The sequence below is a fragment of the Takifugu rubripes genome, chromosome 19 (assembly GCF_901000725.2).
Source record: "Takifugu rubripes chromosome 19, fTakRub1.2, whole genome shotgun sequence".
Taxonomy (NCBI): Eukaryota; Metazoa; Chordata; class Actinopteri; order Tetraodontiformes; family Tetraodontidae; genus Takifugu; species Takifugu rubripes.
The window spans coordinates 12,634,212-12,657,381 of NC_042303.1; the positions used below are offsets into that span (position 1 = coordinate 12,634,212).

The window sequence follows — 23,170 nt, forward strand, 5'->3', positions numbered from 1 at the left end:
ACATTCCCCAGGACTCCGGGATGCAAACTGACCAGGCCCCCGAGCCAACTACACTTGACAAGGGGTGGCGGCTCCGTTGAGCTCCTCTTGGATAATTACCTAATGATTCTAAAGTTATTTAATGATTTGAAAAAGTACTCTTAGATAATTAGAGGCTTTGAAAAAATTGGAGTGAAAAGAGCAACAGAAAACATCCACCACCAGTGATATTGAGTCAAAACAGATCAATTAGTTACAGTGGGCCAAATGAGGACCAGGCAGGTCGTTGCCCCACTTCCAATGTCTGTATTTCACATACATTTTAATTTAATATGTGTAAAACTACAGCATAAATATGTCTCATTTGTCTTTATTTCACTTTAGATTTAGAGTTTTTATTAATGAATGCATAATTAGAGGTTTTTTTAAGGTAACAGTGGTTTGATGCAGCGTTATCCAATACCATGGCATCAGTGAACAATGGGAAATTAATCCTGACATGGACAGAACATGAAAAAATAGAAAATCCAACCTGGAATCTTCCTGATTGTGCTGACCTTAGCTGAGTCCAACAGCTCTAAATGCCACAAATATCCCACCTACTGGTCCCGCGTCCCACTGGTTCGAGAAAATTTTGAAGACAAAATACTTCTTTTGGAACATTTAGTGCCAGGACATAAAAGTGCCTCATTAAAGGTGATCTCATGTGTCCCGACGGTGGAGGGGGGTTGGGAAGAGTCCTGCCAGGAGCCCAAGAGAGCAAAGTGCAAATCGGCAGATGACGAAAGGAGAGGACAGAGATCACAAGAACCGTGACACACACCTATCTAACCACACATTAAAGAGCTCTCAGGCTGCTCACCTCAACACAACCCGGCAGTGTCACGTCTGCGGACTGCTGACGGAGCTCAAGGCTGAAGACTAAGTGAGTACAATCTCATTCATGGCTCCTTCACTTCAATCTGACGCGAGGTGCAGATGTGCGAAATGAAATCAGGGAGATTCAGTTACAGAGGATGGAAAACTTTCATTCCTTTTTCATTCAGGCAGAAAAGGTTTCCCAGAATGGAACAGAAACTTAATTAGGTGTGTTAATTAAAGTTGCATGTGTCGCATCAATACTCCTGCTGTGAGTGACTCCTATTGATTCAATTAAAACTTCAAATCAATAGAATTGGAGGTGACGAAAAGCTCCCCAAAGACAACAGAAATGTTGTTTGGTCTCTATATGGTGGTCCCCTCACCTGTAAGCTATTTTTAGATGCTTTACTTTCTGTTTTCATCTCAAACATAGTTGAGCTTTATTAAAATAGTCCCTAAAATATTAGTTGATCTCATCAAATTGACATCTGAGATGATCAACACACACACAGCACAGACAACAGAACGAGGTCACTCTAGAAATGAAAGAGTTGTCTTTGTGTGTATGTGTGTGTTTGTGTGTGAACTTCTGCGGGGTCATTTCGATTGGCCTTATCCCGTGTTTACTTTATTTAACTTGAACCAGAGTGACTGCTGATAATACTCAGTATGGGAAGGTGCTGCAGGAACCCACAATTCAGAATCTCCGCCCCACATGTTTCTGCATTCAGAGCAGGGTTTGTGTGGTTCTATTACAGTTGAAATGTAAAAAAAAAACCTTCATCACCGAAGTTTTATTAGTCATGAAGGTTTTTGTCTCCATGATTTTAAACATTCCTTTTATTTCCTCCTAAAGTGTCTTTGTTTGAAGCTGTATTTAATACAACTATAAAGATAAAGTTCTGGGTCTTGATCCAGCAGGAACCATGAGGTCTGTGGGGTCTCCCAGCGTAGTGACCCGCCGGAACGTTAAAGCTCATTCAAACCAGATCTCTGGTAAGCTCGTTTACGTCTCAGCTGCTGTTTTTAAAGCTGCTGCTTCATCACAGCATGAACGTTCCATTTCAGTTTGTAGCCGCTTGAATTGTTCTCCTCTTTTTGCAGGGGTGAATGATAATTCTGTGCAGGAGGAGGACCTAAAGCTGTGGCAGAAACACGCACAGGTGACCCTTTAACCCTTCACACACTCTCCCTGCTCAACATGATTCATTTAGGAACACGTGTAGGTGATGAGGATTAAAATTACACTTACCTTGTTTCCTCCTGCAGGAGTTGAAGGTGAAGGTTTTGGAGCAGGTTCAGGATCAGCTCAGCGACCTGTTAGACAAAGCTCTGATTGAAAACGTTCCACCTTTTTACCAAAAACAGCCAGCAGCTAATGGAACAACAACACACCCATCATCCAGGTCAGGAGGAGGCCACAGTTACTGTCATTGTTGTTTGCTGCCATGCATTTTCCTCCTATTAATGCCATTAAAATGTTTGTGTCCATTATGATGCCACTCTAGATCCCAGAGAATGGACGACGGCAAAGTTTTTATGGCCAGGCCGTCAGTTTTGGAGTGAGTGGGACGAAAAATATGAAATTCATTCCTGCAACTGCATTTTCAAGCCCAATATATGTGCAAATTAATTTGAATAGATTAGGTTAAAAAAACAATATCTAATAATAAATTGCAAGCACAATAGTTAATTATACTATAGTTATAATATTTTTCTGTACGTTTCATAAAATTGAAAGATCCTACCTCTGCCTCTATCATTTTAAAGGCAGTGGCACTCAACATCCAGTTATATGCAATATTTATGACTGAGATGACTTGCTGTTGCGTGTATTTGTGGATTATAGATTATAAAAACCATTAATACACTGAAATGATGCAACCTAATTATTTACTCTATGTTCTCCTTTATTAGCGAACTGTTTGAGATCAGCCACATCAGGACCATCTACCACATGTTCATAGCTGTGCTGCTCATCTTCTTTCTGAGCACGTTGACTGTGGACTACATTGACCAGGGCAGGTCTGTGTGTGTGTGTGTGTGTGTGTGTGTGTGTGTGTGTGTTCTTGCTACATACTGTACCAAATCCTTATTCTACTTGAAAAAGTGGGACTTTTTGGGGAAGTGAGGACATTTTGGCTGGTCTTCACTACTTGAAAGGACAGGTTGATGCTTAAGACTTGATTTTTAAGGTTGGGGTTAGAGTTGGATTTAGGTTAGGGTTAGGGTTTTGGTAGTTCTGGTTCGTGTAACAGGCTGGGCAATGCATTATTCTTGTTGAAGTCCTCACAAAGATAGAAGTGCAAGGCTGTGTGTATTTGAGGATTATACTTGGAATGCCTATTACTGCTAATTAAGTTCAAAAAGACCACAATTAATTATGTTCTTATTCATAATTAGCTTCTGCTCGCTCGTGTATCTTTCTCAGGTTGGTCCTGGAGTTCGACCTCCTGTTCTACGCCTTTGGCAACCTGGGCACCGTCACCTGGGCTTGGATCGTCATGTTTGCCTACACCCTCCTGGTTCCCTACTATGCCATGCGGCTCTGGGGGTCTCTGTACCACACCTTCCCCTCTAAGCTGGGGCTGTCTCTCAGCACAGGCCTGCTTCTGTCAGCAGTGCAGATCTGTGTCCTGGGACAGTTCCCCGTGCACGTGGTTGTACAGTACCAGCTGCCACCGGCCTCCAGATTCATTGTGATACTAGAACAGGTCAGTGTGATTACTGTTCCAGTTCTTTTCAAGTTTGTTCCTCACTGCGTGTGTTGTCATAGCAACGATTAAAAACAAAAGCAAACATGGACATGGAAACATTTACAACTGAGGAAGTATAAGGAAGAATATGTATTCAATTGAAATATAATGGTCCATCAAGACCATGAAACAAGGTCCACGTCCTCCGGGGGAATTATTTTGATTTGAAATCAGCTGTAGTTTACGCTCAGCTGACGAAACCTGTTCTCTGAGGAAGCCTTTAGACCCTACGTTCATGTTTGTTTGATTAAAAGAAATAGGCAAACAAATGAATGAAACATCACGGTGTTGACAGGCGCAAACGCAGAAACACAGACTGTGTCAACAGCACACTTTCGCAACGGTGTCAAGTGTTATTACTGACTCGCAGTTATTAATTATTCATATCGAGCATGTGATATTCCCTCAGATCCGATTTGTGATGAAGAGCTACTCATTCATAAGAGAGACGGCTCCTCTTGTGATGAACAATCCACCAAAGGAAGGTACTGGACACTTCTGATGGCAGATAATCTGGGCTCAGAACTGGATCTCTCAGCTGTGTGTGTGTGTGTGTGTTTGTTTGTTTTAAGGAGAAAATCCCAGATTCCCAACACTGTCCAGCTATCTGTACTTCCTCTTCTGCCCAACGTTGATCTACAGGGAATCATATCCCCGGTAGGATATCTTGGACCCCCCCCCCCCCATGTGCACAATTTATTGTGTTTATTAGTTAATCCCAATAACCTGTTGACCCAAACCGGAGTCGATTTCATGGCAGGATGTGAGAAAAGATTGGGCCTTTCGTTTCAAACCTGAAATGCAATTAGAGGCACCTCAGCAGAGATAAAAATTAAGATCTGGTAAAACACAAATAACGGTTGGGATCCATAGCGACGGGCGCTCAGCAGCCGATCTGTCACTGTCATGGCTTCCTGGCAGTGCAACGCTGTTGATGACAAGTGCAGGTTTATGACGGCGCCGCGGTCGATGGCCTACGTGCATGAAACAATAACGTGTTCTGTCCCTTTGTTTCAGGAATTCCCACATAAGGTGGAACTATGTTTTTGTGACAGTGGGCATGGTAAGATCATAGTTTTATCTGTCAAGATTACATAAGAGAAGGTCAATGCAGGTCACCGGCTGAGAACATATGAGCCAGATGTTTTTGTGTTTTTTTCTGACTCTCTTTTACTGGTGCTCAATTTTAGATCTTTGGATGTTTGTTTTATGGCTACTTCGTCCTGGTCCGCCTGTGCGTGCCCGTCTTCCGGCCCGAGACAAACCAGCCGTTCACTAAAAGATCGATGGTTTTGGCCGTGTTTAATTCAATATTACCAGGTATTCCCAGGCAGACCTTCCATAACCTTGTATCTGCTTCTATAAAACTGCCTCATTTGCATGAGTCGTCAGTCTCAGTGAATAGAAAATGGGTCTCCGGTGTTTTCAAGTGTGTGAAGCTCCCTCAGCAGCCCTCTGTTGACGTGTGTGTTGCAGGAATCATGCTCCTCCTGTTGTGCTTCTTTGCCTTCCTGCATTGCTGGCTCAACCTCTTCGCCGAGCTGCTGCAGTTCGCCGACAGGATGTTTTATAAGGTGTGTGGATTGGCTGTGGACACACTATCGTGCATCAGTGGCGACCACTTATTGATCCCCTGTGATGGACATTTGCTGTTACCAGTACAACTGCTCCAATCTCTGTTAACGCGACACTTATTCAGTGGCATAGCTGATAAATAATTTAGTTTTCATGCAAACAGTTAATTTTGCAATCAAGGAGTCACTGGATTGTTGTGCTGGATGATTGTAAAGCAACTTTAAAAATTTCACATCACACCCACAGGAGAAGTTTGTCTTCTTGTCCTTATGCTAAGCTAATTTGCCTTCAGGTTTAGCACAGTGAGGTTTAAGAGTGGCTGAAACATGTTGTCAGAAAGGTCGGCCTCTTCCCTAAAAACTAAACTGTCATCAGGACCATATTTGTTCATATGTTGAAAGAGTCTGACTTGTTTTGTTTTGTTGCAATATTGGGAAAAAGTAACCCTGAGGCTGACTTTTTAACCTCTTCAGTAACTTTATTTAATCAGCTCTAGATACTTGTTAAATATTATCTGCTTCTTTTTAACTTGAAAAACAAAGTCTTGGAACCCAGTTTTGTTTTTCTGCTTCCTTTCCCATTTTGGCCCCTCACTTATTTCTTCTTCTTTTCCTCCCCGGTGGATTTTTGCAGGACTGGTGGAACTCAACATCATTCACCAACTACTACCGCACTTGGAATGTGGTGGTTCACGACTGGCTCTTTTACTACGGATACCGAGACTTTCTGTGGGTGAGCAGATTGGTGGCCAACTGGAACCTGCAGAAATAACAGGCACATCCGCCAAGCGGCTCCTGCTCGCTTCAGGATCACTGACGCTACAGTTGTAGTCGCTTAACTCGGATGTTATTTCTATAAATGCCTGCTGATGGAGCTAACTGGATAATTATGGGTTGGCTGTTACACAAGTAGACACCCAGGAGCTCCCAAAGGTTCTGATAAATCCATGGGTGCATATTTGATGCAGAAGGCTTGTGTACTTTAATACATCATTTATCCCCAGGAGGAGTTTACTCAACGGTGTATTTGCAACACAGATTTGCAACAGTTACACAGTTGGACTCACATGACAAGTGTGTGTTATGTTAACTGTGTCAATAGTAGTGTCCTGATCTGTGAAGCCGACCCTCTCCTGGTCTTTGTTTAATCCCTCCAGCTGTCCAAGAGGAAATTCAGAACAGCTGCCATGCTCTCCGTCTTCATCGTGTCCGCTATCGTCCACGAGTACGCCCTGTCCATGGGCTTCGGCTTCTTCTACCCAGTCATGTTCTGCCTGTTTGCTGTGTTCGGAGGTGAGCCAACAGTCGAAATGATCCAGTCAGTGCTTCCAGATTTCAATTTAACAGTGCATCAGCATATAAGTCGTTTTTTTATTTTTGGGAGAAAAGTGTGACAGAAATAAGCTGAAGATATTTGTAATTTAGCTTTAAGTATAGGAATTACTAGTAGATTACACAGCAGGTTTCCTGATATTAACCTCAGGAAAATGACACTTAACATCAGAAACCTGTTGACATTTGAGCTTCTAAAAGGAGTTTTAGACGCTCCGATATAAACTGCATGTTCCTCCATGGTTTTTTCCATCACCAGTGGTGTTCAACTTCACTCTGAACGACAAGCGCCAGAGCCCCGTGTTCAACGTCATCATGTGGGCGTGTCTGTTCGTCGGCCAGGGCGTCCAGGTGTGTCTCTACTGTCAGGAGTGGTATGCCCAGGCCCGCTGCCCTCGCACAGGGGTATGTACTCAACCCGCGCCAAGGCTTTGATGACAGTAGAATCACTGAAAATAATCCCAACAGCACTGCCAAGCCTAGGAAAAACAGGAAAAACTGATCTGTGCGCCATCGGAGTATTACGCAATCGGCGCCAGAGGACTCTGACGTCATTCGACTTTCACTGTTTTATCATCCTGGATTTGTTTTCCGCGTCCTTTTCCGCTCGCTCACAAGCATCTGTCATCACTTGTGACAAAACTTGTTATAGATGCGGGAACACACTCAGGCACCCCCGCGATGGCGAAATGAGTTAACCCAGAAACCCGGCCAGCATCTGAAATCCCAGATGTGAGGGCTTTGCACGACAGATGCGTGCACATACTTAACACACTTATTCCACTATCATCTACTGAATCTCTGCGTATCGTCCAGCTCAAACACACTCTCACATGCACTAACTCAGATAGATGTTGTCTAAAAACAGGAGCGCCATCCATGAATTGTGATTATTACATGATAATGAACGGATGAAAATGAATGAGTAGATCACAGGCGCTACGAGGATGACGAGTGTGACGTGTGTAACGTGTGATGTGATGTGATGCAAAGTTATTTACACTAATACCCACTCCTCTTTCATCCCAGCAGAACAGTTTCCTGGAGTTGGTGACACCCCGCTCTTGGTCCTGCAATTGAACCAACTCACCAGAACTCTGTAGAAAACAACTTAAATTTGAAAATGGTAAAGTTACTGTAATTAACTCACACCAGTAACAACAGAACTCCACATTGATGCAACCCTTCATTCAGCCACTGGATTTGTTGATGGGAGTTTGCTGGGAATTTGCCAAGGAAGCTGTTTTCCCCATTAGAGTTGATGCTCAGCGTGAACTGTGTATATATATATATATATGACTCGTTAAAAAGACTTCAATTCTTTCAAATGTCTGTAGTTTGCTGGATGCTCTGTATATTGTATTTTTTAACTTTGCTGTATTTATAATAAAGCTGTCTTAAATTGATGCAATTTCTGTTGTGTTGTGTGTGTGTGGGTGAGGGGGAGTTTTATATATTTGAGGGTTTATTTGCAACTGGGTGGGATGTCAGTCAGGTTCAACACACTCAACGTCTTATCTGCGCCACGTCCCTGGGAATTCATACCGGGAGGAGACTAACAGCCAGGGTAATTGTTTGCATTAGTGATGTAAAGCTTTCTGTTCTGATACTCTAATAGCAAATTTACTGAGTTGGGCTTTATCTCTCCTCTCCCATATTAAAAAGTACTACAAGGGGTCCAATGACCTGACTATGCCACCCATCACCTTGGACTTGCACTACATTTCGGTCTGTGTTATTAAAGGCTCTGATTAGACCCCAGAGCTATATTTTATAAGGTTTGCCTCAGTCAAGGCAGATTCATGTGTCATGGCTGCTCTTGTCTTTCCAACTGTCTTTGTCCAGTACAGGCCATGCCTCGGCTTATCATGCATGTACTGTTGCATACATTATACAGACAATACTCAGCACAATATTTGACCCTTATACTCAGAAATTTCACCCTTACAAATCTATCTGCACAGAGGATTGTGGGTAAATAGGCTGAAACTGCTATTTTTAAATAGTGAAAATAGGATGAAATGCAGGTTATCTTGCATTCTTGGCTTCCTGCATTCAACCTTTGGATTTAAAGTTACTGTAGAATAACGATGCATATGGTATGGGGCTTGGGTTTATGGACTGCATCAGGATAGTTTCAGTCATCCAGGAGCAAAAAATCTGCTAAAAAATAAAATATATATTTATTGCAGATTAGACTTAGAACAATGGAGAGAAAGAGATAACTGGTGATTGAACATGCAGATAAGCTACATCATCCTACTCTCATAACAGAGCGGTCTTATGTTTTGTCCAGATTTAAATGTTTCTGACAGGTGTCAGCCAATCCTTAAGAACCTCTTTAAAAATGGCAAATCAGGAACCATATTAAGTGTCTATTTGATATCAAACGCTGCAGTGTGATCAAAAAAGCTGTCTCGAAAACTTAATTTCTAAAGGTCGAAGGTAGTCTTGAGGGGAAACTCAAAGCTTTGCTGGGCTGACACTGTGACAGGGAAAACAAACCACAGAATTATAAAAACGTTAGAAAAAAATAAGGTCTGCCGCAGCAGCTCCTCTTTCTCCCGAGGCTCCTGGGATGAACCAATTTAGGAAATATTTGATATTTATCTTGGCTGAAGATAGTTTGGAATAATAATTCAAAAACAGACTCAAGACAGAGTGGTTTATTGGTTTGTCAACTGGCAGTTCTGCCAAAGCACCATAGGAACCAAACTGAACAATAACCCACCTTTGTGTATGTCAACAGCGATGCATTCAGGAACAGTGGTCTTAAAGCAGGAGTAAATGTTCCAAACAAAATAAAATCCTCATAAATGGGTTTAACACAAGCACAAATTAGACAGCAGCTTTTGTAAATTACATTCCCTGTTTTTTTTTTTTCTAACAGCGGGTTACAGCTGAGGTTGAAATAATGGGTTGGGGGGGGGCAAAGACAGGGATTAGAGATGAACGCACAGATACTGTCCTCCATCCCAAATGGCAGTGTGGCCGCGCGCACGTGCATTGGTGTGCTGCGTGAGAGATTGTGGGTACATCATTACATCAAATCAGCTTTGAGTGGTTGATCTGGAAAAAAGTGGCTCAGGATGGAAGCAGAGCTGTGATTTTATTCCGTAAAGTCCGCGGATGACCCCGATAATCGGGGTTTAGTGGGCGCAGGTTAGCTAGGACATGTGGATTAAAGGGACTGGTGCACTGGAAACCAGCAAGGATGGACAGTAAAAGGCTGACAGAGGGTCCAGAAAGACGGGGGAACATCCCAGCAACCGACTCTCAACGATTACTCGATAAGGAAAAGCTCCTGGGACAAGAAACTTCTGCGTATTCCTCTCGCATGGAGATAGAACTCTAAGCGCGCAGATGCAGCAAATCTGCCCAACAGATTTCTGCAGAGTACCGGTGGGGGCAATAAGCCCTGGCAGCAGGGGCATGTGGTAAACTGTGATGCTAAACCTCTGGGTCATGTGACCGCATCACCAAGAGGATGTTCCACCTCAGGAATGAGCGCCTGTGCAACGGCTGTTTCCCTTACTCATTCCAATGACTGATGCTCTGTCATAGTGCATTTTTCACCCTTCTCACTTGATAAAAGGAGACATCAATTACACACAAATAGAAAAGAGTCAATTCAGGAACAACAGGACTGTTCAACTGGTCTAAAAAAGTCTTTGACGTGTACCAGAGGGCTCTTGGTTTCATTTTAGTCCAAGTTTGAAACGGAATCATAATGGAATCGTTGTGGAATCATAAAACACTGTTACAGCATTGTTACACAAAGTAGGTAAAAATAAAACAGCTGAACTCCAGACAGCATTTACATATTTACGCTTCAGTGCAATCAGGAACATCTCATTCTGTCTTAGCTGAATGTAAACAGTTCCGGGGAGGAGGGCAGATGCTGCACGTGCTCGGTGGTGGAGGCTCAACCATGCAACGACAGCAAAGAAGAATAACGAAAAACATGCGTTCTGAGGAAGGACAGCTGTACCACCCGGCAGCGGCAGGAAAATAGCAGACGTGGAAATACTGTCTTTACATCCAGCTTTGTTAAAATACACACTCGAAAGGTTCCTGGGACCTTCGACTGTGAGAGGATCAAACCATGTCAGGCCTAAAGGGACGATTAAAAGGATTGGTTAACCTAACAATGTAAACAGGAAGCTAAACAGATATGGCTGACTGGGTGGCTGTTTCAATCCAGGTTATCACATTTTGCCGGTGTGTGATGCTGCCATGATTAGCACGATGCTCTTAGAGAAAGTTTGGATTAAAAAAAAAAAATACAACAGCGTACAAAAAAAAAGAAAAATTTGGCATTGAATGTTAAAGAGTCTAACCACAGAAGGATCCTGACTAGTAATCCTTGGCTGTCGCCGTCCGGTCTTCTGCGCTGCTTTTTGTGCCTCTTTACAAACCTTCTGCGGCGCCGGGTGTCTACTTCCGAGTGCGTTGCCTCGCCAGACGCTTCATGAAGCAACAGGTAACAGCTGCGATGATGACGATGCCCACAAACAAGGCAGAGGACACCCCGACAACCAGGGGGATGAGGAGCAGGTCAGCAACTGGAGAGGGAACCCAGAGAGGCATGTTGAAGGTTTTAGAGGCAGAACGTGTGGTGAATTATGCTTTTATCAGCTTATATTGCAGCTTAGCAATATCCAGGAACAACTTCCTAAAGTCTCAAAAAGCCGCAGTGTTTTGCCTCCAGGCCTGCTGTTTCATATCCAAATAACAGTTGCTAACGACGATGGAGCTGTGCAACAGCCAGTGCTGTTTCCAAGCAACGGCCAACTTTGTCGACAGCATTTTATCTTTATGAATGAGGCAACAATATGACTATGTAAACATGCTTATCCTGCGGCAGGCCTTTACACCAAACATTATAAAAGCAGAATACTTTTATTGGATTATTGCTTAAAGACGCGACATTTTTTATCCTGAATTAATGCTTATAAATTTTACTCTGTATCTGCGTCGTGATAAGCTGCTAACACGTCTCAGGCGGCTAGCGCCAGTCAGCCTACTCCGGGGTCAGAAACGTCTGCTGGTTTCCAGTACCAACATCAGGATTCATCTTTCCAGGCAGTTCTGTGCCAAACAAAACCGAAGCGTACTGCTCAGTGGAAAAGTGGCTTAAGCATAACCACATTATTCACAGTCAAGTATTTTGTGGTATGTCTTGAATATTTAAACGCCAACAGAGAGAGACTGACCTACAAAAGACACATATCGACCCAAAGCAAACTTCATTTAATATGTTATAAAATGAGTTTATCATCTGAAAGGATTTAATACATTTGCAGGATGAATACAGGAGAAACTAGTTTTCATATCATATAAGACTAAAAGGTTAAATTTGGTGTCATGACAACACGTACCTCTGGCGTACAGGTAAACCGTCACTTTATTTGACTCCGCTCTGGCCCCAGTGTTGTACCAGCCTCCGTGTGGGTCCTGTCCCCACGCCTCAGCATGACAAGCGTACAGGCCCTGATCCTCCATGGTGGCGGTATGCACCCTCAGCCTGTAGCCGGCGGTGGTCAGGCGGTCGACGCTCACCTCGCCGCTGCTGTTGGCGTAGGTCTTTGCGACACCGTCGTACATGAGCGTGGCTATCACTGTCGGTTCCGCTTCCTCGGAGGACTCGGGGGAGACGCTGGGGGCCGGGCCGCCTCTCGTTTTCGTGACTGGCATTGGCCACCGCAGCCACTGGACCTGCACCTGGGCGGGGCCTGTGGTCGTCACGGTGACGTTGCAGATCAAGGTGACGGTGCTGCCTCTTTTTAAAAGGGGGCCCCGTGGGAGCTGCGCCCTCGCTGAAACGAGCACGTCTGTGGAAGGAAATGGCACAGTAGGACATTAGATCATAGAAGCTAAACAGAACACGAGGGACCGTGGAAGCTGTGAGATGTATACGTGACGTTTTATACATGATTAAAAAGTTCAGACATCATTTTTCAGCTCAACCAGCCTTTCCAGGCCTCATTTAGAAATTGTTTGATATATTCATACCAATATGATCTTTGAACACCAACCCAGAGAAAACCCACTGCTCATTAACCACACCGATTATTTTCTCAATATGCCACTTTATGTCAACTTATTCATCAACTAAACAGCCAAAGTTTGAACAGGTTGGTCTCAACTTATATTCAGAGTTCTGAGAATAATCAATCCATTAAAGAAAGTTAAAGATTAAAGAGTAGTCAGATGTTGTCAATGGAGTACACAATGATTAATAAATTATTCATCTGTTATTCATTTTATTTTAAGGATGTGTGGTAAAGAGTTTGAGTGCTAGTAAATTTGACTTCAGCTCCTCCACTGCCTGCCTTCACCTTTGCTCTTGAGGTTGACGATGACTCCCTCAGACCTCTGGGTGAGTGTTGCCGGAGTGGAACTGCCAGGGTTTCTTCTGCCAGCGTACACACTCACCACACAACGATACACCCCTGAGTCTAAGGGCTGCGCCGAGAACAACTTCAGAGAGTATGTCCCCTCGCTCAATTTCTCCATGGAGCCCCCCATGGACCGACTGAGGTCGTCCCCCCAGGTTACGACGCCGTCTGGGCTCAGCTGGGCCACCTCCACCTTCATTAAAAACACAAATTTTCAGTGAATGGTTTGCACTTGTGTGTTATGTGTGGTGCAGGTTCTTAAAAAAAGGTGTGGCTACACAGATTAGCATTGGTTACTAATGCTTATAATGTACTGATATAAAGGCCTTATCCTGTGAATGGCCGCAATATGGAAAAATATGATTTTAAATATCTGATCTCTGACATCAATATCTAATGAATCATTTAAAACAAGAATAAAACGAATGTCTGCACTCATGCACCTCCACTCCATCGCTGCTCACAGATCCCCTCCTCATCCACTGAACCAGCAGGCCCGAGCTGACTTCAGACGGCAGGCCCTGCACCTCACAGGTAAGGATGAGAGGCGACCCGACCTGCAGGGTCACCTCGCCGCTGGGTGAGGACTTTACGCTGAGGGACTCCGCTGTGAAAAGAGAAGCAGGGGGTTACAACTTAAAAGACAATCTCCGAACCAGCCAGATTGGGGACTTGACAGGAAGTGACATATTGTGAGCTGTAATTCTGTGAGAAAGCTGGATGGTTGATTACACCCTTAATGGAGAGATAAAATGGATTAATGCTGCATATTCCGCTGATGGGACGCACTTACATCAGCGGGGGCGTGTCGGCACAGTCAGAAGATGAGGGTAGAAGCTTGAGGGCAGATAAATGTTTCCAACTGTGTTTGGTCAAACAAAAATGTTTCCATTGTTGCAAGACAGACAGCTCTGCCCAACAAGAGGCCCATTATTCACCTCGGGAGAAAGGGGACGGCTCTGACTACTGTATTAGTCACCTAGCAAAGGTCCCATCTCACAGGAATAAACTGTACTTGTTTAAGAGTGTTGGGTAAAAGCAACACAATCTGGAAAACAGAGTTTCTGTAAAAAGGTGACATTTTTCTGTGGTTTCATTTTAGATTTATGGCTGTGGCCCTACAGAGAAGCACCATTTGAAACTTTATCCCGAGAACTATACCGACATCAGTCTGACACAAAGAATGTCTTTGTAAGTGACAAGAGGCCAAAGTGGGACAAACGATGACTTTAACTTTAAATATGTAAACAAGAGCTTAGCAAAAGCTCTTTAAAATGTGACAGGAGCCTAGAAGAAGAGCAGCAGGCAGCTGTCTGCTGAGCTACTGTCAGACGCCACCAGCTCCTCATGCTCCTCAGACTGTCAGAAGATGTCCGCTGGACACCACGAGACATTATCCTTCGTTTACGTGGGAAAATAGATATGTACAAAAGTTTGTGTTTTCAGATGAGACGGCTTGTTTTTGGTTCCAATAATCCTGGCCAAGGCCTGGCTGACAAAGGTGGGAAACCGATTTGAGCTGCAAACAGAAGCCAAACTTAATGCCGTGCCATTTCTCACCCAGCTGCTGGACAGTCAGATTGCCAATTTCCATAGTCCTCTGGGCAATCTTCTGCCACGATCGGTCCGGGTCCCTGATCCACTGCGAGGCCTCACAGAAATACGAGCCCGCGTCATCCGGCTGCAACACTGTCATCCGCATCACATACATGCCCAGTCCGGCCTCTCCGTTCCTCTTCTCCAGCGTGATCTCGCCGCCGTCATACCGCTTCCGGTACGAGCGTCCCGGAACAACACTGAGCATCTTGTCGATGGAGATGATCTCCCTGACCGTGCTGACCTCTTCTGCTGCTCCGCTCGCCGTACTCTCGCCGCCGCCACGCTTCCCAAACATGATGGACACATGAGTGAGCTGCTCTGACTGGATGCTGGCTGAGCAGGTCAGCGTTAATTCGGTTCCCTCGGGCACCGGCTGGCTCGTGAGGGAACGGGAATAGCTGATCTGGAGTGTGTCTGGTATCACTGAGGGTGGACAGACAATTATATTACAGACAACACAAACCACACATCTTACACATGTAGCTTTAGTTTAAGAATAAACCACAGTGGATTGTAGTTTTTAGCTTGACTTTATAAGGTGTGTGTTGCTTCACAATAGCGTTCTCCCTCGCTGATGTCACAACCAGCCCCCCCCCAGTAACTTGGCAGCGCAGTTCAGTTTGCTCCCCGATTCAGCAAGAATAAAACTTAAAATCTTTGTGTTTGTTGGCAAAGCGAAAGAAAAAGTTTAATTTCTCTCTTCTCGGAGTTGGCTCAGCTGGAAATGAGCGCATGCTGAGAATAAATCGCTCACATTACAGTAGAATCACAAATCTCTCGCCAGGATTTCATATTATACATTTTTTCTGCCCTTGGGTTGATCTCTGCACGAGCACATTTGGTGGAAGTGACTTATAAATCAATAAATATTCATGGAGCTTCATGGAGTGATGAAAAAGCAGGCTGCATCGAGTAGAAAAGGCTTTTAACTATTGTGTTCTGGAATGAAGCCTTTTCCGATATTCTATATTCCAAACATGGAAGTTATTTAAAGTATTGATTTAATGATAGGTAGATGGTGTTGTTATTGTCTCAAATAGCCTTTTTTTAATACCAAAGATGGCTCAGGCTGCAGTGGACCAGAACAGGAAGGTCCTGGGTTTAAGATGAAGTATCAAAGGGGACACGACCTGGCCCCCGACCGATTCCTCCTCCAGATCAGAAGCACCATCCTGTTTGTTGTTGCTCACCAGAGTAGAGACAATTTGGTGTAATGTCTCACTCTTTGTTCGATACAACATAAGCAACAGCCTAAAGCTGTCCATCCATACAGATCATCATTCTCCGGCCAGTGAAGGCTCTTCTATTGCTCCTTGTGCTCATATGGTAACTAAAATGGATTTTTTTTATGTTCAAATGTTAGAAATGGCACCCATTTGGTCACGAGTTTTGCTCATTTCCACAATATTCTTAAAAAAGTCAATCTAAAGTCTCAGCCAAACGAGTCCTTTGGGATCACATTCCTCCAAATGAATGTGAAACTTTCCAACTCGCCATTACAGTTCAGGGTCCCTCTCAGAGACAAGCCGCTCCGTTCAGCAAACGTATCAAGGCTGGACTTTCTGCTACGCAGTCATCAGAACACAGCCTGGACCGGGCACATGCAGGTCGGGCCACAATCAACCCAATCTAGTAATCCAGAGCCACCACGGGGACAGCTGACAAGACAGAGAGGCCCTGTGCTGGAATCGAACCCAAAACCTTCGCTGAACGGCTAAATCCCCGCTTCTTTGGGTTTAACCTTAGTGTGTAGGTTCTTGGTTGCAACACAAGGTCATGTGACACAGCGAGCGATGAGAAGGAAACCTCAAATCTGACTAAAATGTGCCCCAATTAGCACCATGACTAGTACAAAAGCTCCATTACATTGTGGGAAAATGTGTTTGTAGCTGTCATAGATCTAAGTGCTTGTAACTTGCTCTAATGCCAGTAAGGCTAAAGAAAAAGGCTCTTCTCTGTCTGCGAGGATCAGACCCCAGATCGGTTTCTCACTCTGGGCTGAGACGACCAGAGAGAAATCTGTCGGATCTCAGCTCGGCTAAGCGGAGCATGATGAGCTATGGCCTGTCTGCAGCTACTCGCTCATGATTAGAGGATCAGAATAGGGGGAGGGGGGGGGCGTCACGACTGTGGTTTAAAAACATGCAGTTCACCACAAAATCGTAAGAAACCTAGTAGGAGTGCGGGCACCCCCAACCTTAAAGGGATGGTCATTGACATGCTTAAGAGAGATTTGCAGAAATACCTGGGAAGCTCTAAAAAATATGAACTTCTCTTAGCACGGGTGTTCACCTGTAACCATGGTTATTTCACAAATATTTAAATCACATATGTACCTTTGACAGTCACGATGGCGCTGTAGTTTCCCTGGTAGGTGCTGTCTGTGCTGGGTGTGTAACACTCGTACTTCCCCTGATCTTCAGACCGGAGCCTCTGGATGACCAGCCGGATCTTATCGCCCGAGTCCCTCTCCACCCGCACCTCGCCGCTTTTCACCCGGGGCTGAAACGGAGCGTAAGGGAAGCCCTTGTCTCTGGTGGACACCACGCCCATCTGCCTCCCCAAGGAATCGTCTCTGTACAGAAACCACTCGAAGTCCTGCGTGCGGGGGCCTTCGTACCCCGAGACGGAACAGGGCAGGGCGAGGGGGAAGCCTGCAACGCGGTACAAGGGTCCGACTGGAACCGCTACGTCCCGACACTCGGCAATCTGGAGCGCTGCAAAAACAAACAAAAAAGAGCGACAGAGTGAGGGATAGCGAGTCGAGGTTGCACTGACAAGTTCCTGTGGGTCACTTTAATCACAGGAAGTTTGATGCAACGGTCAATATTCTGAGCTGATGACTGGCTAACAAGGAATCAATACATTAAATAGCTCAGGAGAATTAAGGCAAATAGCAGGGCTGAGGCTGGGTGCAGCCGTTCAAATACAGCTAAAGGAGGTGCACTCAGGGAAATTTGATTAGAGTTAGAAAACACGTTCAGGTTTAAAAGCAACAATAGAACACGCAGATACTTGTTGTGGTGCAAAATATAATCAGCTCAAATTGTTCAATAAATGACTGAGAGGCATTTCAATGCTCAATATGACCCATTTCTTTTAAAAGGGAAGCTCAGACAAGCACAGCAGGTGGTTAACTTCTCCCTGAAACTGGCCTAAAGTTCTGAAAGTTTAGTAAAGGACGCCGCTGTCGACTTTTATTCCTGCCGTTTGGGCAGTGAACACTGTGTGACAGGGGCAGGAGATGATGTGTCCAAACTAAAAGAATTCAAACAGAAATTCAGTGGCTGTTTAACAGGAATCCGAGGATATTCAGCAGTGCAGAAATACTCTGCGTGGCGGCCTCGGGCGGTCTGGGGTCAAGCATCGCTGTTTCATGCTTATTGTCTGGCAGCCTTTCCCATTCATCCTAGAAACTCCCAAAGAACCGAAACGATGATCTAAATACCAAAACCTTTTTTTAAGCTGCGACAGTGAGTCAATCACATGCTGATAACAAGAGGTGGAAGATAACGTGCTGCATCATTAGGACAAAGAAAACAAGCTCTGACATGAGGCAACAACAGCCATATAATTACAAGGAAAAAGGAGCTGTAATAACAGTTTTAATACACTTTAAAGACCATTAATAATCAGAGTGAGTCGCTTCCATATGTATTGACATAAACTCTAAACAATACAATCCCTGTGATGGGAAGACAGCTAAAAACAAATCTGAATTAGGCATCGAGCAACACGTCTGTTTAATGCCATGTAAAGTTAATGCCTACCGGTACTTGCTCAACTAGAAATACTAGATAGGCGTCTGCTGGCACTCCCGTAGGTGTGTGTGTGTGTGTGTGTGTGTGTGTGCCTAAAACAACGGGAGCTTTCTCACAGGCTGAACTACAGCCTCGTAACACCACGCACATAGATAATGACATGGGAGACTAGCATGAAGCTTAAGCGGATCAAGTCCTAATTAACACTGTGCCCAGACTGATAGGACAGGGGGACACTACAGCCTGTGACAATACTCCATTCTGTCTGGATTAAACACTGGCAAACAAGGAGGGAGACCCAATTTTCCTGGTCCAAAACAGCTGACTGACCGAGTCACAACTAATGCTGTTACTGGGCATTATTCACAATAATTAGGAATATTGGGAAAAGGCAGATTAAAACATTTCATGGGCTTCCCGTCCATTTGCCGTTCAATACAACCACGGGAAAAAGAGTGATTAATAACTGTTTCACATGCTGATAATTTAGTTATGTGGAACTCTGTTGAAACAGTGCAAAGTGTGGTCAAACTGGGGCATAAAACTGGTGCAGAGCCCTCAAACCACTGAGGAGATCATTTGATTTTGACTTCCTGGATGCCATTGGTGTCCAGATTGAGTAGTCACAAATGTTTCTGTAACATTACAAATTCAGCATGAGTAAACCTTCACCGATTTGTGGAGTGCTATCATGTTTGGAGACATAAAGTATGATTTTAGGTGCTAATACAGAACAGAAATACTGTCACTTAAGGCAAAAATAAGAATTTGCAGAAATAAAAGAAGGTGGAACCTCCAGTTGGAGACAAGAAAATTCATGATAGGTTGCAACTAAAAAAATTAACTTGTTACTTAGGTGTCAGTCAACACAACTTGTCTCGAGTTGGGAGTTGAAGCACAACAGCTCAAGAAAAACCCTGCATTTGCCTCAACGCTTCAATCCAACAGAAGAACATCATCCCGCGCTGCAGGGTGACCATTAAAATGGCTGCAGACGTATAACGCGCAAGTGCACGCTGCAGAGACTGCATTAACCCGCCGACGTGCAGCAGTTAGAAACAATCATGCAAATACATCCCTGCATGACAGATGGCGGTTTAAGTCGCTGTGTGCAGAACAAACAGGTACGCAGCCCGGCTGCACTCACCCCAGCACAGCAACACACATAACGCCGCTTTCATCGAAGCCATCACGGTCCTTATCTCCCCCCGCGATGTCCAGATGGATTAGAATGACTCGGATTTCTGTCTCCGCGCTCCTCTGCAACCATAGTTCATCCCACCGTGGCGACCGAGTGTCTGTGGAGGTAGACAATGAAATTGGGGGGCTGTAACCGTACTAATAGGGAGCTAACCGTCAGGTTACTGCAAGTGGGTCAAACTGTGTTTATAAATCAATATGGTTGAGAAAAATGTCCCACCTTTTACCCACGATCCGTCCCATCTTCAACACAACGAGGGCACAAAAATGTTCCGGTTTTCTTTTAGATTGCGTCGCCTCATTCCAAACGCCGCGGACGGCATCTCAGGGTGCGTGGGTGCGTGCACGCGAGTCTGTGCGGGGCAGGACAGCAGGGCGGGGCATGCATGCAAAGGACAATCGGACTGGTGCCATTGGTCAACAGAAGGACGGGGACATTTTTGACCAATAATAACACGGAATCCTGAAGCGCTTGAAATACTTATGCCGGACCGCAAGGGGGCGGTAGAACGGCGCTTAATTCCCGACCGACTGTCAAAGATTCCAAGAGAAGAGGGCAGAAGAAGTATAGCAGCGTTTATGTAGATTTTATTTTGAAATATTACTTTAGTATAATAAAACAAACACCTGTCACTCTGGAAGTAGTAAAATAATGTGTTAAAAGAAAATATGTACAGTATCAAACTATTTTACTCTAAAACAGAATATTAGTTAATAGTTTTTGCTGTTTGGTGCTATATTTATTGGAACACACACACACACACACACACACACACACACACACACACACATATATATATATATATATATATATATATATATATATATATATATATATATATATATGAGGAAGTGGCTGATATTGAGGAAGTGGCTGATATTGAGGAAGTGGCTGATATCAAAAAAATATACCAGTGGCTGACAAAGGCTGGGCTGAAAGACAGCACAGAGGCACTAATCATGGCTGCACAAGAACAGGCCCTGACAACCAACCTGACATAGTGGTGGTGGATAAACACCAGGAGACAGTGGTGGTGATAGATGCAGCAATCCCGAGTGATAGCAACATAAGGAAGAAGGAACACGAGAAACTGGAGAAGTACCAAGGGCTGAAGGAGGAGATGGAGAGAATGTGGGGCAAGAAGGCAACAGTGGTCCCAGTGGTGATCGGGACACTAGGGGCAGTAACACCCAACCTGAGTAGATGGCTCCAACAGATACCAGGAACCACATCAGAGATCGCTGTCCAGAAGAGCGCAGTCCTAGGAACAGCTAAGATCCTGTGTAGAACCCTCAGACTCCCTCTGGTAGAGGACCCGAGTCTGAAGGAAGGAGGCACCGCCCAGGAGGGGTGAGGAAGAGATTTTTTTAAAATATATATATATATACTGTATATTGCATCTATTCCACGTGTAAAAATACATAATCCCCAGTATTTTTTTAGTAATGTGCTTTTGAACATCTAAACAGCCAGCTTAAACGCGTCTTGATACAAATTATTTAATTGTATAAGTATATATTTGTATTTTTGTGGGTTTATAATGCCATTGTGGGATTGTGCCAAGTACCCGGGTACATGCACAGATGTCATTCATGCGTGAATAATGTAATATGGGGTGATTAAGAGAGTTAGCCACAAGGTGGCGACAACAAGTTGCTGGACCGAGAGGGCTCCATATTTGGTATACTGTATATAACATATGTATGTCATATGTTCACGATGAACCAGCACAGTTAGTAACAACAGCAAAAAGTTACATCCTTTCTGCTTATAGAAATAAATGCTTGTACTAATAACTATGCATTCTTATCATTAGCTATTTTTATGCTGTGAATTATGTCACATTTTGCTGATGTTTCTTCAGTAACATTGTTAATAAGCATTAATTAAACAGCCAAAAATGCTTTGATCATCATGGAATGTTTTCTTTTTTTGCCTTTCCCTGAAAGGAAACACTGCAAAGAAAATTAAACTTTTTTTTTTTTAATAATATAATACAATCATCAGTTGAGTGTGTCAGGGTAAGATATATAAATCTAATTGCATTGGATGGATATTCATTGCTATTTCTAAAGAGTAAGCCATCAGGACATACATCCTTTCCTTCCCTCGTCTCTCCTCCCCTCCTCACATGGAAACATGGATGACTTCACAGTGTGGCATGGCAGCAAGAGAGGGGAAGTCATTAGGGTATTCTGGGTTAACAAGGCGGCGAGCAGGATATGCAGACTTCAGCAAGAGCCTGCAGCAGCACTGAGGGATGGCACTCATGCAGAGTAAACTTCCTCGGCTGTATGGCTTTCACTCCATCGTGATGGTTTTTTTGGACAGTCAGACTGAGATGTCGTCAGGTCTATTACCACTGAAATCAATCTGCAAAAAGCGTAATGGAGCCCCGCCCTGTTAATCAGAAATGTGTTTGCGTATGACATTAACTCCAAATCCAAAAGTCAAATCCTATCATATTTTATACTCTCAGATGAAGGATTAATGCTGTTTTGTAAAAGCGGTTCTTGTCAGTGAGCTGAGGAAAAAACTACAGGGCAAATTTCAACTGTGACCGGACTCTAACTGTCTTTAGGTATGAGCGAGTTAGTAAACCGTGTGTGTCTCCTGTGGTGGACTGGACCAGGGTGTATTTTTGCCTAACCAAACTGCTGGGATGGACTCCAGCACCCCCAGAATAAAGAAGCAGTAAACACAACGTGGGTGGAAATGTCATATTTGTCACTTTTCCCTCTAAAAATGGTTGCATCCTCAAATTTATGTTCCTACTGGGCCACTGCTTTTAATTCAAACCTCACACATTAACGTCCTGCCAAAGGTTCAGTTAGCAGCAATACGATAAAATGCCTTTTTCTTTTTCTCTATACTAATTTATATCCATTTATTTCTTTCTTTTTTTTTTGGGGGGGGGGGGGGGTGCCTAGATGATGCCGATTCCTATTTTACTGTGAAGCAGAACTGTGAAATAAAATCATCAACTACTGAATCTGTAAGTCTACCAACTCAGACTGTGACTCAGCTATATTACGTTGCTGGCACCTTCCTACCCTTCCTTACGCGAGGACTCCCACTCCCTTTCTTTTAAGTCCACTATAGACTAAACCGTGACCTGCTGTTTGAGTCTGCCTCTAATTAGTTTCTACTTCCAAAGTCAAGCAAACACCCCTGCTGCCATTGGTGGGACGTCAGGAATGCCATCAACGAGATTCACGTGGCAACAAATCCTTGTTTGAGGACGGCACCTTTTTGGTTTTTATGTTCGTATTTTATATGGACTTCACCTCTGTCTGCAGTTTTAGGGCATTGCTAGGCAACATAAGGAGCAGCAGCAGGGACACATGCATGTACAGCAAATGTGCTCCTGACAGGATATTAATAAATGTCTCTCTTATGGCTGTTTGGCTTAGAAGGTTTCCTCTCTTTATTACAGAATGCGAGAGCGATGTTTAGTTTAGTATTTAACCGCACCGCCTGACATCTTTTGGACACAGTTTGAGATTGGAAATGTGTGAGGTTGATCAGTCCGTTTTTCTTGGAAGTAGACCTTTTGGTTTTTTAAATGGCTCCCTTACATCGGATTTTCTCTCTCTCTCTTGCACGCATGCGCATGCGCACACACACAAACACAAACACAAACACACACACACTCGTACAGCTATCTTTGTGGGGTATTCCCACTGATTTTATTTTATATTCAATC

At 44.0% G+C, this 23,170-nt stretch overlaps 2 protein-coding genes across 5 annotated transcripts; one reads left to right on the forward strand and one right to left on the reverse strand.

Moving 5' to 3' along the window:
- Positions 1-752: 752 nt before the first annotated feature.
- On the forward strand, positions 753-7,913 carry soat2 (sterol O-acyltransferase 2). Of its 4 annotated transcripts, none has more exons than XM_029826670.1 (16): positions 753-904; positions 1,759-1,836; positions 1,945-2,003; positions 2,110-2,246; positions 2,349-2,402; positions 2,758-2,865; positions 3,272-3,554; positions 4,006-4,081; positions 4,169-4,253; positions 4,614-4,659; positions 4,787-4,916; positions 5,073-5,170; positions 5,805-5,903; positions 6,328-6,463; positions 6,762-6,907; positions 7,532-7,913. In XM_029826670.1, exons 2-16 carry the CDS (start codon positions 1,767-1,769, stop codon positions 7,580-7,582), a joined length of 1,578 nt encoding a protein of 525 aa, XP_029682530.1. In that variant the 5' UTR covers positions 753-904; positions 1,759-1,766; the 3' UTR covers positions 7,583-7,913. The 4 variants fall into 4 exon arrangements, with proteins under 4 accessions (XP_029682530.1, XP_029682528.1, XP_029682531.1 ...); XM_029826668.1 differs by lacking the exon at positions 7,532-7,913 and adding an exon at positions 7,155-7,525; XM_029826671.1 differs by having other exon boundaries at positions 754-904; positions 7,535-7,913.
- Positions 7,914-9,153: 1,240 nt separating this feature from the next.
- Positions 9,154-19,844, reverse strand: igsf8 (immunoglobulin superfamily, member 8). The gene is made up of 8 exons (XM_003973534.3): positions 19,684-19,844; positions 19,411-19,561; positions 16,839-17,219; positions 14,464-14,925; positions 13,347-13,510; positions 12,844-13,096; positions 11,884-12,336; positions 9,154-11,067 (listed from the first exon to the last, which is right to left on the reverse strand). The coding sequence occupies exons 2-8, from the start codon at positions 19,451-19,453 to the stop codon at positions 10,940-10,942; spliced, it is 1,884 nt and encodes a 627-aa protein (XP_003973583.2). The 5' UTR covers positions 19,454-19,561; positions 19,684-19,844; the 3' UTR covers positions 9,154-10,939.
- Positions 19,845-23,170: the final 3,326 nt, after the last annotated feature.